We start from the raw sequence: 15,298 nt of genomic DNA, 5'->3' as shown, positions 1-15,298 counted from the left end.
AAATAATTACAGAAGAGGGGTTTTATCCCAATGTGTAGAGCCACAGAAGTTAACATATGATTTCTGTTCCTACACAATCCTCTTTTTCCTGTGGAAAAATTGTCTGAATTGGTATGATCATAATTCCCTGCACCTTCTCCATTGTGGATTTGTTAGGAAGGGAGAAGTTGGGTGTGCATTTATAGGATCCCAAACCAGTGGGAGGCACACACAATTCTGAAAGATAGGGCTGGTCAGGCCCCAAGAACCCAGTCTGACCACCAAGACCTGGGCGTGAGTCTCGGACTAATTGCCTGCCCACGACTAGTGTTTCCATCCTCAAAAATAGAACCCTGGTTTTATCTGAAGTGGCAGAGCCCCAGCTAGCTAAAGAGTGAGCCAGAGACCTAGTCGTCTTTGCAATGAGGGGTGGCCTATCCAATGGGAATGAACACTGCTGGGTGGGGTTTCCATGAAGGCTCTTTAAAGGGGTTCAAGCCCCAGAATCAAGCTGCCAAAACATGAGGAGCCATTCACAGGATGACAGAGGAAGATAAACAAAATTCTGGGAGCGTGAGATTAGGCTGAAATATATGAAAGAAAACCCTAGATGTCCCTCCTTAGAAAGAAGCATACAACCACATGGAGAGAGGTCCCAGCCATCCCAAACAGGGCTGCCCTAAACCAACCAGCTCCACTGAGCAGCCAGAAGACTGCGGCTGCACCAGCAAGCTGGGGCCAGATTGGCCGCGCCCAGAAGAACCACCCCGCTGAGCCCAGCACCAGCTGCCAACCTACCCACAAACTCATACGCTAAATAAAACTATTGCCGAAACCTAGTCAGATGGGAGGCCGCTGCTTCTACAGCCCAAACCAACGGATACAGCCAGTTAGCTGTTCAGCTTCCAAGAACCCCCTAAGTCTGCTGATTGCAAGCCACTTGGAGAGTGGCCAGATGCAGTGGACGGAGAAACAGTGTTTCCACTAATGGGCCCAGGGACAGACCTGCTTATCCTGCATGATTCGTTTTCCCCTTCTACCGCTGATTTCAGGCTGGGCTTCAAAGCCACTAGAACAAACAACTAGAGGTTGCGACATAATGAACTTCTGCCTGGGGATGCGGGGGAAGCAGAGGTGGGAGCCTGTCTCCTCCTTCCGCTTTGCCCCTTCCTGCTATCTGGAACCAGAGCTGGGGGAGCAATCTTAGTATCCTGGTCAACTCAGGAGGCGAGGACAAATGTGCTTAAGCCACAATGGTTCACTTCTCACAGTTCTGGAGGCTGGAGGCCTGAGGTGAGGGGCGCCTGTGTGGTTGGGTTCGGGAGACAGCCCTCCTCCCGGCTTGTGGAGGTCCCCTCCCTGTGGTGTCCTCAGCTGGTGGAGAGAGTGCTCGGGACACTAATCCCATCCTGGGTCCTCATCTAAGCTCACGTACCTCTCAGAGACCCCACCACCACACCCTGTCACACTGGGGGTAGGACTTTGACGTATGGGGACACAAAGCTTTAGCACTGTACCTTACGTCAGGGACAGATGACACAGCCTCAGGATGAAGGAGCCGGGCCAGGACGGCTCCACAAGACAAGAGCCTCCGCCTCAACTATGTGGGAGGGGTTGGCGACCTTCTCTAAGCCACTGATAGTTGTGATTTTGGGCCCAGGAGCCAGACCTACATGCTCAGGTAGGTCCTCGCCTCCTGAAGGTCCCAAAGGCAGAGCGGCAAGTGGTGGGCATTGCTTTGTCACCAAGAGTGTTCCCTTGTCCCGTGAACAACTTGACATGGTGTTTGATGTGTGCTGGTCTTGCATTTTAAAATTCAGATATAATTTACACCAAAAAAGAAAAAAAAATAAAGCCTCTTTAAAGTGTACAGTTCACGGAGCACCTGGCAGGCTCTGTCGGAAGAGTGCAAGACTCTTGAACTCAGGATTGTGAGTTCGAGCCCCAGGATGGGCATGGAGATCACTTAAAAAATACAATTTAGGGGCGCCTGGGTCGCTCAGTGGGTTGAGCTTCTGCCTTCGGCTCAGGTCATGATCTCAGGGCCCTGGGATCGAGCCCCATGTTGGGCACTCTGGTCAGCAGGGAGCCTGCTCCCCCTTCTCCCTCTGCCTGCCTCTCTGCCTACTTGTGATCTCTATCTGTCTGCCAAATAAATAAATAAAATCTTTTTTTAAAAATACAATTTAAAAAAAAAGTGTACAGGGGAGCACCTGGGTGGCTCAGTCAGTTAAGCATTTGCCTTCAGCTCTGGCCATGATCTCAGGTCCTGGGATCGAGCCTCCCATCCGGCTCCCTACTCAGGGGGAAGACTGCTTCTCCCTCTGACCCTCCCCCCACCATGCTCTCTTTCTCAAATAAATAATACCTTTAAAAAAAACAACAGAGTGTTGAGTGGCCTTGTATACTCCCAAGGTTGGGTGTGTCACCATCATCACCAGTTTCAAGCATTTTCAGCCCCCCATGTGCCCTCCCCCAGCCGCTGGGAGCCGCCAGTCTCCTTCCTGCCTCCATGGCTTTGCCCCTCAGGACAATTCACATGCGGGAAATCACACAGGCTGTGGCCCTCTGATTCTGGCCCCTATCATCGAGCACCGTGATTGTTTTGAGAGTTGTGGACACGGTGATGTGTGTCAAGACCTTGCCCCTTTCTCTCCCCGCGTGGTAGCGCCTGCTACCCACCCCCCAGCTGGTGGATGTTGGGGCTGTTTCCACCTCTGGGCTGCTGTGAGGAATGCTACTGCCCATGTCGGTGCCCACTGCGCATGTGGCCAGACACATGTTTTCCCTTGCAGCGGGCAAACACCCGGGAGGGGAGTTACCAGGCACTTAGCTTTCTGAGGAACTGCCAGACTGGTTTCCAAAGGGGCCATACGTACCCTGTGGCATTCCCTGCAGCGCAGGGTTCAAGGTCACCTACCACCACAGGGACTGTGCAGGTTCTCCAGGCTCGAGGTCAGAGTGACCACTGATTCCGGTGGGAATGACAGCCAGAGAACTGGGCAGGTGTCTGCGAGGTGCATTTATTTCAACCACAGATGGGACCCACGCTCCAACGGCGGCTCTGAGACTTGCTGGGCGCATAGCCCCAGGCCCTCACTTCCAGCGGCCTCCAACGCGGCCCTTCCCTGCACCCTTCCGGCTGTAGAAGAAGAGGGAGAGGATGGCAGGAAGGAGGGGCTCCCCCAACCTCTGAGAGGGGTCCTGCCCTCAACTCAGAAGTCTGCCCCCCAGTTCCCACTCTCCCTGTCTCCCGGAGGAAGGGGCAGGGCAAATGCACTCTCTGTTCAGTGACAGGGATGGGGTGGCTGATGGGGTGTGGGGGACTCCCACGCACCTGCGGGAGCTGACATTGGGGGGTGAACTCAGGATGTTCCCACGGGTGCTGAGCGATATTGAGGAGGAGGGGCTGGGGGGAAGGGAGGGATGGGAGATGGGAGTGGGCAGCACTGAAGAGGGGCCAAGGCTGGGGTGAAAGAGACAGAAAGTGGGAGACAGGAGAGATGAACAGTGAGCAGGAGAGGGGAGCGGAGTAGGAAGAGCAAGAAACAGAAGCTACGGGGCGCGGGGTCTCAGCCTTTGACACTTGGGGCAGGGGCTGTCCTCGGGGCTGCAGGGGGCTGAGGGCCCAAGGGACCAGGTGCACAGAGGGGTGGGGGCCCAGAGAAGGAGAGACACACCCCAGTCTGGGGAGGCACACTTACAACTTCTGAGCATGGCTGATGCGGTTGTACAGAACGTTGATCTGTGCAGGAGAGAGGGAAATGCTGGGAGGACTGTGTGGGGACGCACCCACCAGCCCCTGCCCTTCATCTACCCCCACACTGCACCGCCTTCCTCCCTGTGAGATGGGTCTCACCTCGTACTTCTGCTGCTTCAGCTTCTCCATCAGGTCAAACTTCTCAGATTCCAGCTGGTGGATCCAGTCCGACAGTTCCTGGGCCTTCTCCCTGGTGGGCCAGAAGGGCTGTCAGAGAGGGGCTGGCCCATACCCCCGGCCCAGACAGAACCACCCAAGGCCACCCAGAGAGACTCAGTGGGCGTCACTACTGCCATTTTGTTAATATCCAAGGCCGAAACATTCTAGGTGAGTGGAAGGAAAGGGTTCTTAAGACCCTGCCCGCCGCCTCCACATCCAAAATTCCTTCTTCCCCAAGGGAGAACGATGTCACGGCTAAGGACCCAGGCTTTGGAGTCAGGAAGCCTGGCTTCAAATCCCAGCTTTGCCATTCTCTGACTTGTGACCTTCGCCAAGTAACCTCCTCTAGGATCCTGCTTCCCTCTCCCAAGCTGGTCCTGGAGCCATGCAAACACCTTGAGAGCCAACCCTAACCCTGAACGTCTTTTCCAGTGCTCAGACCCCTCACACTGATAATTTTAAATCTGCATGGTGGGAGCAGTTACGTCACAGAAACGGGCAAGTGCTACCGTCAGGACTTTTTGCCCCTGGAGAGCTGGCTGGTGAACATGCAGCACTGTAACACCAGCGGCAAGGACGGGCTGCTGCCCGAGGCCTCCCAGGGTTCAAATCCCAGCTCTTCCACTTGCAGCTGTGCCACCCTGGAGAGGCTATTTAACCTCTCTGTGCCTCGGGTCCCTCATCTTTAACAGGAGGATAATCATAGTATCTACATCACAGGGTTGACTGTGAGGGCATGACTGTGGCAGCCACCACCATCAACATCACCACCATCACCACCATCATCACCATCACCACCATCACCACCATCACCACCATCACCATCATCATCATCATCAGAGAAATTACATAACGTGCTCAGAGAAATTACATAACGTGCCTATGATCCCACAGTGTGTAAGAGGCTGAGCTCCAGCCCCCCTCGCTGTGTTGCCTCTGGGGAGGTGGGGGTTTTGGACTTCGTAAGTCATGCCCAGACCAGAGAACATCAAGCTACCACTAAGGGCCCAGAAGGAACAGCCCTCTGCAGCCTTCCCTCTGGTGGCTTATCACAAGACGTGGGCTGTTCTGTGAATGGGAGGTAAAGAGGTAGATAGAGACCCACAGGGCAGAGACTTGGCTGGAAATTTCTCACCAGCATGTCTGGCTTTAATTCACGTAAAGATGGGGCCTTTCTGAGTTTCCAGGGCACATCAATAGGTCAACATAATCTCTTAACTTTTAGTGAGCCATCTTGTCTGGCTTCCCACCATATCCCCTCCCAGACTCTACAGCTCATGATACCCACAAAAAGTAGGTCCTATATCAATGACGTCTCCCAGGGAAGAAAACAGGGCACCCGCCCAGAGAGAGAGACGCACTAGCCAAAGTCACACAGCGCCAGGGCTCAGACCTGGGATCCACCCTCCCAGAGCTTTGTAGGGGTCCCCTTATCTCGCCGTCTTCCAACCAGCCCCCTCCCACCCTGAGCCCCCCATCCCACCTACCGGAGCTGCTCTTCTCCCATGTGGTCGATGTTCAGAGGCTTTTTACGCTCAGAAAGGATGCGCAGTTTCATCTCCCGTCCTGTCTGGCGCTTACCACGCTTCTGTTCTGCCTGAGGGTATGGAAGGGGACACACTGAACTGTGAGATAGATCAGACCCCAGGGCTGGGCTCCTCACCACCATGTCACTACATGCAGGAGTCCAGACCCCTCCTCCCAGCCCCTCCTCCCTCAGACCCAGGAGTCCAGACCCCCAGCCCCTCCTCCCTCAGACCCAGGAGTCCAGGCTCCCAGCCCCTCCTCCCTCAGACCCAGGAGTCCAGGCTCCCAGCCCCTCCTCCCTCAGACCCAGGAGTCTAGACCCCAGTCCCTCCTCCCTCAGACCCAGGAGTTCAGACCCCCAGCCCCTCCTCCCTCAGACCCAGGAGTCCAGGCTCCCAGCCCCTCCTCCCTCAGACCCAGGAGTCCAGGCTCCCAGCCCCTCCTCCCTCAGACCCAGGAGTCTAGACCCCAGTCCCTCCTCCCTCAGACCCAGGAGTTCAGACCCCCAGCCCCTCCTCCCTCAGACCCAGGAGTTCAGACCCCCAGTCCCTCCTCCCTCAGACCCAGGAGTTCAGACCCCCAGCCCCTCCTCCCTCAGACCCAGGAGTTGGGGCTCCCAACCCCCACCTCCATCAGGAACCAAGAGTCTAGGCCCTTAGTTGCCTCCTCCCTGGGAACACAGACCTTAGGTCCCAGCAGGCTGAACTCACCTTGACAAGGTAACCCCCAAAATGGGCTCCCATGTTGGACAGAACCTTCTTCTTTTTGGCGTCGTCCTCCGCCCGCTTCTTGGCCTCTTCCTCCTCCTTCCGCATCTTCTCCTCCTGAGGGAAGAAAGGAGTTAACCCAGAAGGCTGGCCCAGCCCCTGTGGGGAAGGGGTCTGAGTGACACAGGGATCCATCGACCCAATGCACGAGACAAAGTCAATGCCAGAACAGGTTAAATGCAGACATACTGCTCCGGGTCCATCCAGGCCTGACTGTGACCACCCACAAGTCCCTTCTCCTCTCTGGGCCTTAATATCCCCCAAGCAAAACTTTTACAGTGGGTAAGGGATATTCCTGCTTCTTTCTGCATTCTTCCATTCTGAATGGCCTGTGCCGAGCTTGCTATGTGCCTCAGTGCAGATAGTCCCCCTCTCTGGGCCTTTGTCTCCTTTATTCTCACGAGACAAGAATGATGTCTCAGAGGATGCAAGAGGGTGACTGGGGATGGGGATGGGGGACTCAGCACACTAAAGGGGCCATGGCCTTGAGCCTGAGGATGGGGCTCTAGAATGTCAAATGAAGGCAGCCCCATGTTCCAGAAAGAGTGGCTTGTCCAGCCCAGCTCCTCCCCACACTGAAAGCGCTGGTGAGGCGGGCACAATGGCTTCTGGCACGTCCAGCACACTCCATCTGAATTTCTTTCCTATTGCTTTGCTGTAATGTGCAAATTTAATAGCTTAAAACAGCATGAGTTTGGGATGCACGGAGTTTGGGGGGCTCAGTCAGTTGAGCATCTGCCTTCAGCTCGGGTCCTGATCCCAGGGTGCTGGGATCAAGCCCCAGGTCCTGCTCTCTGCTCAGTGGGGAGTCTGCTTCCCCCTCTGCCTGCCGCTTCCTCTGCTTGTGCTCTCTGTCAAATAAATAAATAAAAATCTTAAAAAAAAAAATAGCCCAAGTGGGGCGCCTGGGTGGCTCAGTGGGTTAAAGCCTCTGTCTTCGGCTCAGGTTGTGATCCCAGGGTCCTGGGATCAAGTCCCACATCAGGCTCTCTGCTCAGTAAGGAGCCTGCATCCTCCTCTCTCCCTGCCTGCATCTCTGCCTACTTGTGATCTCTGTCTGTCAAATAAGTAAATAAAATCTTAAATTAAAAAAAAAAAAGCACAAGTTTATCGCCTTACAGCTCTGCAGGTCAGAAGTCTGAAACGAGTCTTCTGGGCTGTAATCAAGGAGTAAACAGTGTGGAGGGTCTAGGGGAAAAGTCACTCTCTTGCCCCATACTTCTCACCTGCATTCTTTGGGTCCTGGCCCCTTCCTCCGTCTTCTAAGCTAGTAGAGCAGCATCTTCAAACATCCCTGACTCCAACTCTACAGCCTCCCTCTTCCAATGACCATTGTGGTAACACGAGGCCTATCTGGATAATCCAGAATTATCTCCCACCTTAACTTAATCCCACCTGCAAAGTCTCTTTTGCCATGCAGGGTACCATATGCATAGATTTTGGGAATTAGGATGAGAACATCTTTGGGAGACCAGTAGGATGTTTACCATGTCACCCTACTCTTAATCTTTTAAAGTGATTCAAGTGGCAGATCATGTTTCCAAAGCCCACACCAATGGGAGTATTTTCACCAACCTCCTACAACTAGCCAGCAATTTGCTCCAAGATGGACAGGTGACCAATCTGAACTTATCCCAGAATCAAGGAGAAGACAGATAAAAGAGGAATGAAAGCCAGATTTGCTGGTAGTCACTTGCCTCCCCTGAGAACGGGGTGTCCAGTTGGGTGACCTACCATCTGGTTCACCTGGGACTGATGGGATACGGGATTTTCAGGGCTCAGACCAGGAACATCCCAGGCAAACCCATGACGACCTCATCACCCCCAGTGTCCATAGAAAGATGGGACCAGGGATAGGAAGAGAAAAGATGGGTCTTTGTGATCTTATTTGAGTTCCTTGATCCAGCCATACCGGAAACCAATAACATTCTACTTTTTCTTAGTTATATGAGCCAATAAAATTCTCTTTCTTCTGAACTCAGTTTGGGTTAGGGTTTCTGTCCCTTCCAACATAAAGATCCTTGAATAACACAGTGCAAGTCCTGCCTTCCTCAGGACTGCAGAAAAGATCATGAACGGGAAATAGAGCATTCGGCTTAAGAAGAAGCATTTGGTCTCACAGGACAGGAGAGGCACCCACCGCCAGCTTGGCCTGACGCTCACGCTCCTTCTCGGTTCGGAAGCGTTGTTGTTCAGCTCTCTCAGCCCGGCGCCGCTCCTGGGGGAAGGGAGAGGAATGAGGGGGTGCAGGGTTGCCCCATCCCCAAGGAGGTCAAGAGCAGAGATGAGCTAGTTTGAGTATGGCCACCGACTTGGACAGCCCCGGGGCTGCACTGGACGGGAAGCACTCCCAGCCACAGGATGGCACAGCACAGGCACCGGGGTGGGGAAGATGCTGCGGAACTCCGCCTCCCTCCACTCACAATGCGCTCTTTCAGCGCAATGAGCTCCTCTTCCTCTTTCTTCCGCTGTTCAAAATGCACATCGATGAGCGTCTGCAGCTCCAGCAGATCTTTCTCCATGCGCTTCCGGTGGATGTCCTGCAGGATGCAGGGGTGGGGGTAGGGGGGTGCATCACTTCCAGGCAGTGAGGGGGACCGGGCACCCACCTGTGTGCCCTCTGAGGCGCATCGAGGCAGGGCCCTCCCTGCAACGGACATGGGCCTGGGCCGTTTAGGGGACCAGGGGCTGCTGTTGGTGATGTTCCCAGCAGGGGCACTAGGGGACACCTTGGGTCCATTTAGGAGGCTCTGAAAGGAGGGAAAAGCCAGCGGCACCACTTCCTAATTTGCACAAAGGCACCTGGGGACTGGAGGTCCCTTACTTACATCGAAGTCCACACGTTCCCCTTCTGGGATCTTCGGGGGGATCAGTGGTGGGACCATAGGCCTGGCGGGTGGGAAGGGGGAAAGACTGAGCAGCCTGAGCTCCCCGCCAGCTGTCCTGACCAGTGTGGCAGCCACGGCCCAGCGTGGTTTGGGGCACCTGACAGGGGGCTGGTCCGAATCGACATTCCCTGGGCTGTCTGAGAAACACACTGGATTTTGAATACTTGGTTCAAACAGAAGAATGGAATATATTTCACTAATAATGTCTCCTATCATCTACCTGTTGAAATGATTAAATTTCCGATTTAATGGATTGAATAAAAAATTCGGCAAAGACTAATTTTACCTGTTTTCCTGTTCTGTTTTACTTTTTAAAATGCGACTTGTAAAAATACATATATTTACACACGTGGCTTGCATTAAATTCATAAATCGTATTGGGTGCTTCTGTGGTTTTTAAGACAGCACCTTCAGACGATTTGCTTCCTACTCCACTGGCTGTCCCACTTCTGTCTCCTCATCCCCAGAGAGCCCTTTAAAGGGTTTCACCCTTTTATTTATTCACAGGAATCTCTCTCTGTCTCCAGCCCAGGCTCTCTCTGAGATCCCACACTCAGGTTAACCAGTGTCTCCTGAACATCTCCGCATTCTCACATACCATGCCTCCAAAGAGCTCATCAACCTCCCCAAGATGGAGGGGGGGGTGGGGAGAGTGCACCGCCCCTCCGGTTCTCAGCCGAGACCCTGGGCAGGTGATGCCCACCTCCTCCCTCCCCTTGCCCCAATGACAAGTCCTGGCCTCTTTGCCTAGGCATCTCCCCAGTCTGTTTCCCCTTTCCACCCCACGCCCCCTGCCCAGCTCAGGCCTCAGCCACTCTCCTGTGAACCTTCATGCCAACCTCCTCCTGGCCTCCCAGCCTCTGGCTGTCCACCTTCAGCTCACCTCCCTTCCTGACTTTAGCTCAGAGCTCACCATTAAGACAAAGCCCAAGCAACCCAGCATTCACAGCCCTTCTCACCTGATCACAGTCAACTCCTCCAGCAACTTCTCTCCTCCCTCACAGACACACACATTTCATGGTTCCCTGGCTATGGCATGTGCCTTTGCACCCCTGGACCTTTGCATATCCTGTTCCCTCTACCTGCAATGCCCTTCCCCTGGTATACTGCATCCCCTGAGGCCTTCCCTTCTCCAACAAGCTTTCCCTGATCCCCCTTGCTCTCTCTCTCAGATCTGACCCAAAGTCATCTTTGCTCAAAACCCCGCACGACCCCATCCCTTCTTACACTCTACACTCTGGCCACAGTGGAATTGGCACCACTGCCCATGGCAGCCCACAGAAGTCTGCTTCTAGGTTCTTTCCTAATGCTCAGCTTGCTGCCTCCCTGCATCTCCAAGCTTTGGCCTCAGTCTCTCTTCCTCCAGGACCCTCTGCCTCCACGAGCTCTCATGGCCTCCACAGATCTGCCTAGTTTAGGAACTTCGTCATCAGAATGACCTGTGTCTGTATCTGTTTCCCCCAAAAAGTGGCCTAGATCCAGCCACTGCCCCAGGCATGTACCCGTCAGCTTTCTCCTCTACAATATCCCTCCCACCTTCTTCAGCTAGTGATTCAGGAATCTCCTCCCCTGGGAAGCCTTCCATGACTGCCGAGGGCAAATATAGGGCCCTGGTGTGTGCTACCATAACTGGATCCCAGTCTGTTTCACCAACAGAGCCGATGGGATCTGACCTACCAGATGCCATGGACCATTCTCTGAACCATTCATTGAAAGAAGAAATCACTGTCCTTTCCTGTTCCAAGTGCCCCACTCTCCTTTTCTGCCTTTTTCATGCCCTGTCTCTGGGAGTGGGGGACATATTTAGGAGGATGGGATTGGGACCCTCCCAGCCCTATAGTATCTCACCTTGGTTTGGGGCGCTCTTCTTCTAGTGGGGAGATACAAAGACATGATTAGCAAGAGTTCATGGGGGTGGGGCTGACACACCCAGAGAAGGGAGCCCCTCCTCCATGCCACAGCCCCCAGGAGCAGGTCTGGGGGAGACGCATGAGTCGGGGTAGAAGAGGGGAGAAGGGAAATCAGGGTGGTCATAAAGAGGGAAGAGGGTCACACGCTTCAGATATACATTCAGAACTGGTGTGGGGATTCCCCCTCCCACTTCTCTGGGAACCCAGGAGTCCAAACCCCCCAGGCCTTCCTCCTTCTACATACCCAGAGTTCCTGCTCTTCTCCATTTACACCTAGCCCTGCAGAGTGTCGCCACCCCCAACCCCTCTGGGGACACAGGAACCCAGACTCTCAGGGAGAGCCCCTTCTGCATCTTGGGCCCCAACCTTTGAATGTATATGGGGGTAAAACATGACAGGGTCGGGAATGCCTGTCTGCAAACATCCAACCCTTCCACAAGTATTCCTCCAGTCTGGGGGAGAAGGCTTGGGTGTCGGTCCCTTTAAGAAGGAAGGGAAAGGGTTAAAGCCTTAGCGAGGCTATTTCCCTTCGTGGACACCAGAGGGCGCGCGAGCTCTCCGGGGCTTAAAGGACCGGGCCTGGGCGGGTTACGGGGGCGCAGGGGGTCCTCGCAGGGGTCAGGGCCCGAGGAAATCCGTCTCGGGAAGCGAAGCAGCCGCGGTCACCTCGCTCTACCACCGGCTCCGGCTCCTCGGCGGCTAGGGAGGAGGAGGCAGGGGGAGAAGCGAGGATGGGGAAGCGAGGGGGAGCGGCCACGCAGGGGTGTGGGGGGCAGAGAGGAAAGAGAGGGGAGAGGCTGTTAAAGGACCTGAAGCCCGGGCGGTAGCGAGCCCAGTGCCCGCTGGCCCCGCCCCGACCAGCGCCCCCCCCCACCCCACCCGGCCCCTCGGGGCTGCTGGGGCTGCAGACCTGCTGGGGGGCCAGGCCTCACCTTCCTCCTCCTCCTCCGCAGCCTCCTCTTCTGGAAAGGGGGCGGGGGCAGAGAAGGCGGATCAGGAGCCCCGCGGGGCCGCAGGCCGTGCGGAGAGGGCACGCAAGGGGCGCCGCCACGCCGGGGGGTGGGCGCTGGGGGCAGCGGGCGACCCCGGTGTCCTCTCGCCCCCCGCGTGCGTGTCCCCAGGCCACCGAGGCCCGCCCACTCCCCACTCACCTTCGGGCTGCTCCCTGAGGGCAGGGGTGGGGAAGAAAGGGCGAGAGGCAGGGTTACACGTGTTGGAGGTGGGAGAGTGTCCCACGTCTCCACGCCCCCAGCCCTCCCGCCTGCGCCACTCACTCCTCATATTCCTGCTCCTCGGTGTCCGACATCCTGTGACCTGAGGACCAGAGAACACGCGAGTGAGGTGGGGTCGCAGTGGAGGAGGGGCGGGGGCTGGACCCCCGGATCTGAGGGAGGAGGGGCTGGGGCCTAGACTCCTGGGTCTGAGGGAGGAGGGGTTGGGGGTCTGGACTCCTGGGTCTGAGGGAGGAGGGAGCTGGGGGTCTAGACTCCTGGGTCTGAGGGAGGATGGGCTGGGGGTCTGGATTCTTGTCTGAGTGGTGGTGGTGGGAGGGGGTTGTTGCTGGGGACTGGACACCTGGTCTAAGTGAGCAGGGGTTGGGGGTCTGGACTCCTGGGTCTGAGGGAGGTGGGGCTGGGGGTCTGAGGGAGAAGGGGTTAGGGGCCTAGACTCCTGGGTCTGAGGGAAGAGGTGCCGGGGGCCTGGACACTTGAGTCTGAGGGAGGAGGGGACTGGGGGCCTGGACTCCCAGGTCTGAGGGAGGAGGGGACTGGGGGCCTGGACTCCTGGGTCCGAGGGAGGAGGGGCCTGGGGACTGGACTCCTGGTCTGAGTGAGCAGGGGCTGGGGGCCTGGACTCCTGGGTCTGAGGGAGGAGGGTGCTGGGGGGTCTGAAATGGAGGGCTCTGGGAGGGGGGGGCACTGCCTGAAAGCTGTTGCTTCAGCCCCTCCACCACCACAGCTGTCCTCTTTTGTCTTATGACATGTCCATGGGAACCTGATCTGAGTGGGGATTAGGAGAAGGTATTTGGGAAGGGATGGTGGCCTGAAGACAATAGCTGCCCCACCCCCACCAAAGGCTATTTCAGGGGGGATGTCTTACATGGTGAAACAGAGGACATTTCCTAAGAAGGGATTCAAGGGGGGGAGGCCCCTGGGAGAATTAGTTACACCAACTCCCTCTCACACCCCACCCCACCACCCGCTCGTTATCTTCCCACCTGTCCCCTCCTTGCCGCAGAACCCACAGACTGGGGAGGAGGGTTGTCCACAGACCTCATCCTGAGCCCTACATAGACAGCACACCATCTTTGAGATCCCCCGGGACCCACAGGACCCAGGTTTAAGAGCACCCCAAATCCTGAGATCCACAGATCCTGACACCCCAACTGGTGATCCCCCTGGTTTCTGGGGACAAGCAAGTCCCCATGTCTCCAGAGTCTGAAACCCCAATTCTTGAGACTCCAGACTGGGCTCAGATATCCTCAGCTCTTGATGCCCTAGGTCTCAACACGTTCTGAAGCCTCAATATCCTGAGACCCCAAAACCCAGATGCCCAAGCTCCGAGATGTATTCACGATGCTCCGAAATTTTGACAACTCCAGTCATAAGACCTCTGACTCAGAGACCTCAGTTCTCAAACCCCCAAAGTCTGAGACTCCCTGTCCTGAATCCCAGACCATCCAAGCCCAGATACTCCCATCTTCTGAGATTCCCTCAGAATCAGATCTCAGACCTGCTAGGTCTGAGGATGCCCCATTCTGGGACACCCCAATCTTGAAACCCCAGACTCTGGAACTCTGAAATCCTAATAACTCTGTCTTCAGTCCCCTAAAAGCCCGAGCTTCCCCAGAATTCCCAAGCCTCCATCTTGTACCCCCTCCAGCCCTATAGCTCATCACACCCCTCATGTCTCCCACCCCTCCTGTTCTCTCCCTCAAGGACAAAGTCCCTGGAGACCCCAAGACCGTTACCTAAGGCTGGGTCTGCAGAGTCCGCGAGCTTTGGGACAGAGCCTTCCTGACGGAGCTGAAGCACCCCTGGGGTTTATAGGGGAGGCTCGGCCCCGCCCCCCCAGGGGAGAGGGAGGGCCAGAGAATTCCTTTCTCCAACCTCGAGTCCCAGCTCAAGGGCTGCCCTGCCCCCAGTCTGGCTTCACATTCAGGATCCCAGACCTCCTGGCTGCTTGGGGACCCCTCCACCCCATCGGCATCACCTTGAACCCAGGCTGGGTCAGGTGACCTCCAACCTCTGGGCTCCCCACCCCTTACAGCAGACTGTGCTCTATGCTTTGAGGTCCCTGGGCTCAGCACACAATAGACCCTTGGAGAATACTTGTTGACAAAAGGGGTACAGGGGCTGCTTTCACTTATATGGCTCTGGTTCTGGTTTCTGTGTCTCTCCGACGCTGTCCTTCTTTCCTTTGTCTCTGTGACTCCCCATCTGTTCGTCTCTGTCTCCCCCCTCCCTGCCCCCACCCCTTTGTCTGCCACCAGGATTCCACCCTGGTGACAACAGGCGCTAAAGTGGGGAAGCAGGTGTGCGCTGGGGGAGGGGAGAGGGTGTGGTGTCAGGCCCGCTGGACCTCACACTCCCCCACCTCCATCTGACACTGATCTGTTTTGGTATTCCTCCCCACCCGTTTCCCTGCCAAGCCATGACCTTGAACTCTAGGGGAGCCGGCCACCCCTCCTGCCTCTCCGTTTCTCTGTCTCTCACAGTCGGCCATCTCTGTGTCTATTTCTGGGGCATTTCTCTGGGGGTTCTCTCTGGGTCGCTTTCAGGCTCTATCTGCGTCTCTCTGCCTCTGTGTCTTTCACTCTCCGGGTCTCCCCGCACATTTCTGTCTCTGCATTTCCTCAGGGGTCTCTGTGAATCTGCCTCACTCTCAGTATCCATCTATAGGTCTCTATCTGTGACCCCATTTCCCTCTCTCCTTGGCTCTGGATCTGTGTCTCTATCTTTCTAGATCTTTCTGGGGCATCCTCCTCCACATCTCTGTCATTTTCCCTCTTTGGGTCCCCATGTCTGTCTCCGTGATCTCTGTGCCCTGTGATGCACAAGTGCCTCTCCAGCGTCCCTTTCTTTGCACATCTTTCTAGGAATCTCTGTCTCCCCCCCCCCCACCCCAACTCCATGGGTCTCTGGCTCTGTCTGTGTCTCTGGGTGTCTCTTTTTGAGCCTTGGTCCGGGCATCTCTGGACACCCCAAGAATTCCCCGTTCTGCAGCCCAGCTCCGCTCCTGCGGTATGGTGTAGCTCTGGGGGGCCCTCCCCTCCTCCATCTTCTCGTCCGCCTCACACCTCACCCC

General features: G+C 55.9%; 1 protein-coding gene across 3 annotated transcripts; it reads right to left on the bottom strand.

Annotated features, from left to right (window-relative positions):
* Positions 1–2,986: 2,986 nt before the first annotated feature.
* TNNT1 (troponin T1, slow skeletal type) lies at positions 2,987–14,019 on the bottom strand. 3 transcript variants are annotated; one of them, XM_045076932.1, is made up of 14 exons: positions 13,962–14,019; positions 12,265–12,304; positions 12,142–12,155; positions 11,923–11,952; positions 11,657–11,689; positions 10,929–10,950; positions 9,021–9,081; positions 8,616–8,732; positions 8,333–8,410; positions 6,136–6,249; positions 5,386–5,495; positions 3,839–3,929; positions 3,684–3,724; positions 2,987–3,121 (listed from the first exon to the last, which is right to left on the bottom strand). In XM_045076932.1, the coding sequence occupies exons 2-14, from the start codon at positions 12,294–12,296 to the stop codon at positions 3,076–3,078; spliced, it is 789 nt and encodes a 262-aa protein (XP_044932867.1). In that variant the 5' UTR covers positions 12,297–12,304; positions 13,962–14,019; the 3' UTR covers positions 2,987–3,075. The 3 variants fall into 3 exon arrangements, with proteins under 3 accessions (XP_044932867.1, XP_012903612.2, XP_044932868.1); XM_013048158.2 differs by having other exon boundaries at positions 10,929–10,947; XM_045076933.1 differs by lacking the exon at positions 11,923–11,952 and having other exon boundaries at positions 13,962–13,994.
* Between the last annotated feature and the right edge of the window lie 1,279 nt (positions 14,020–15,298).

The sequence above is a fragment of the Mustela putorius genome, unplaced genomic scaffold, assembly GCF_011764305.1.
Source record: "Mustela putorius furo isolate JIRA1106 unplaced genomic scaffold, ASM1176430v1.1 tig00000196_pilon_pilon_pilon, whole genome shotgun sequence".
Classification (NCBI taxonomy): domain Eukaryota; kingdom Metazoa; phylum Chordata; class Mammalia; order Carnivora; family Mustelidae; genus Mustela; species Mustela putorius.
The sequence above is the reverse complement of the archived record's forward strand: the minus strand, read 5'-3'. Positions and strand labels throughout refer to the sequence as shown.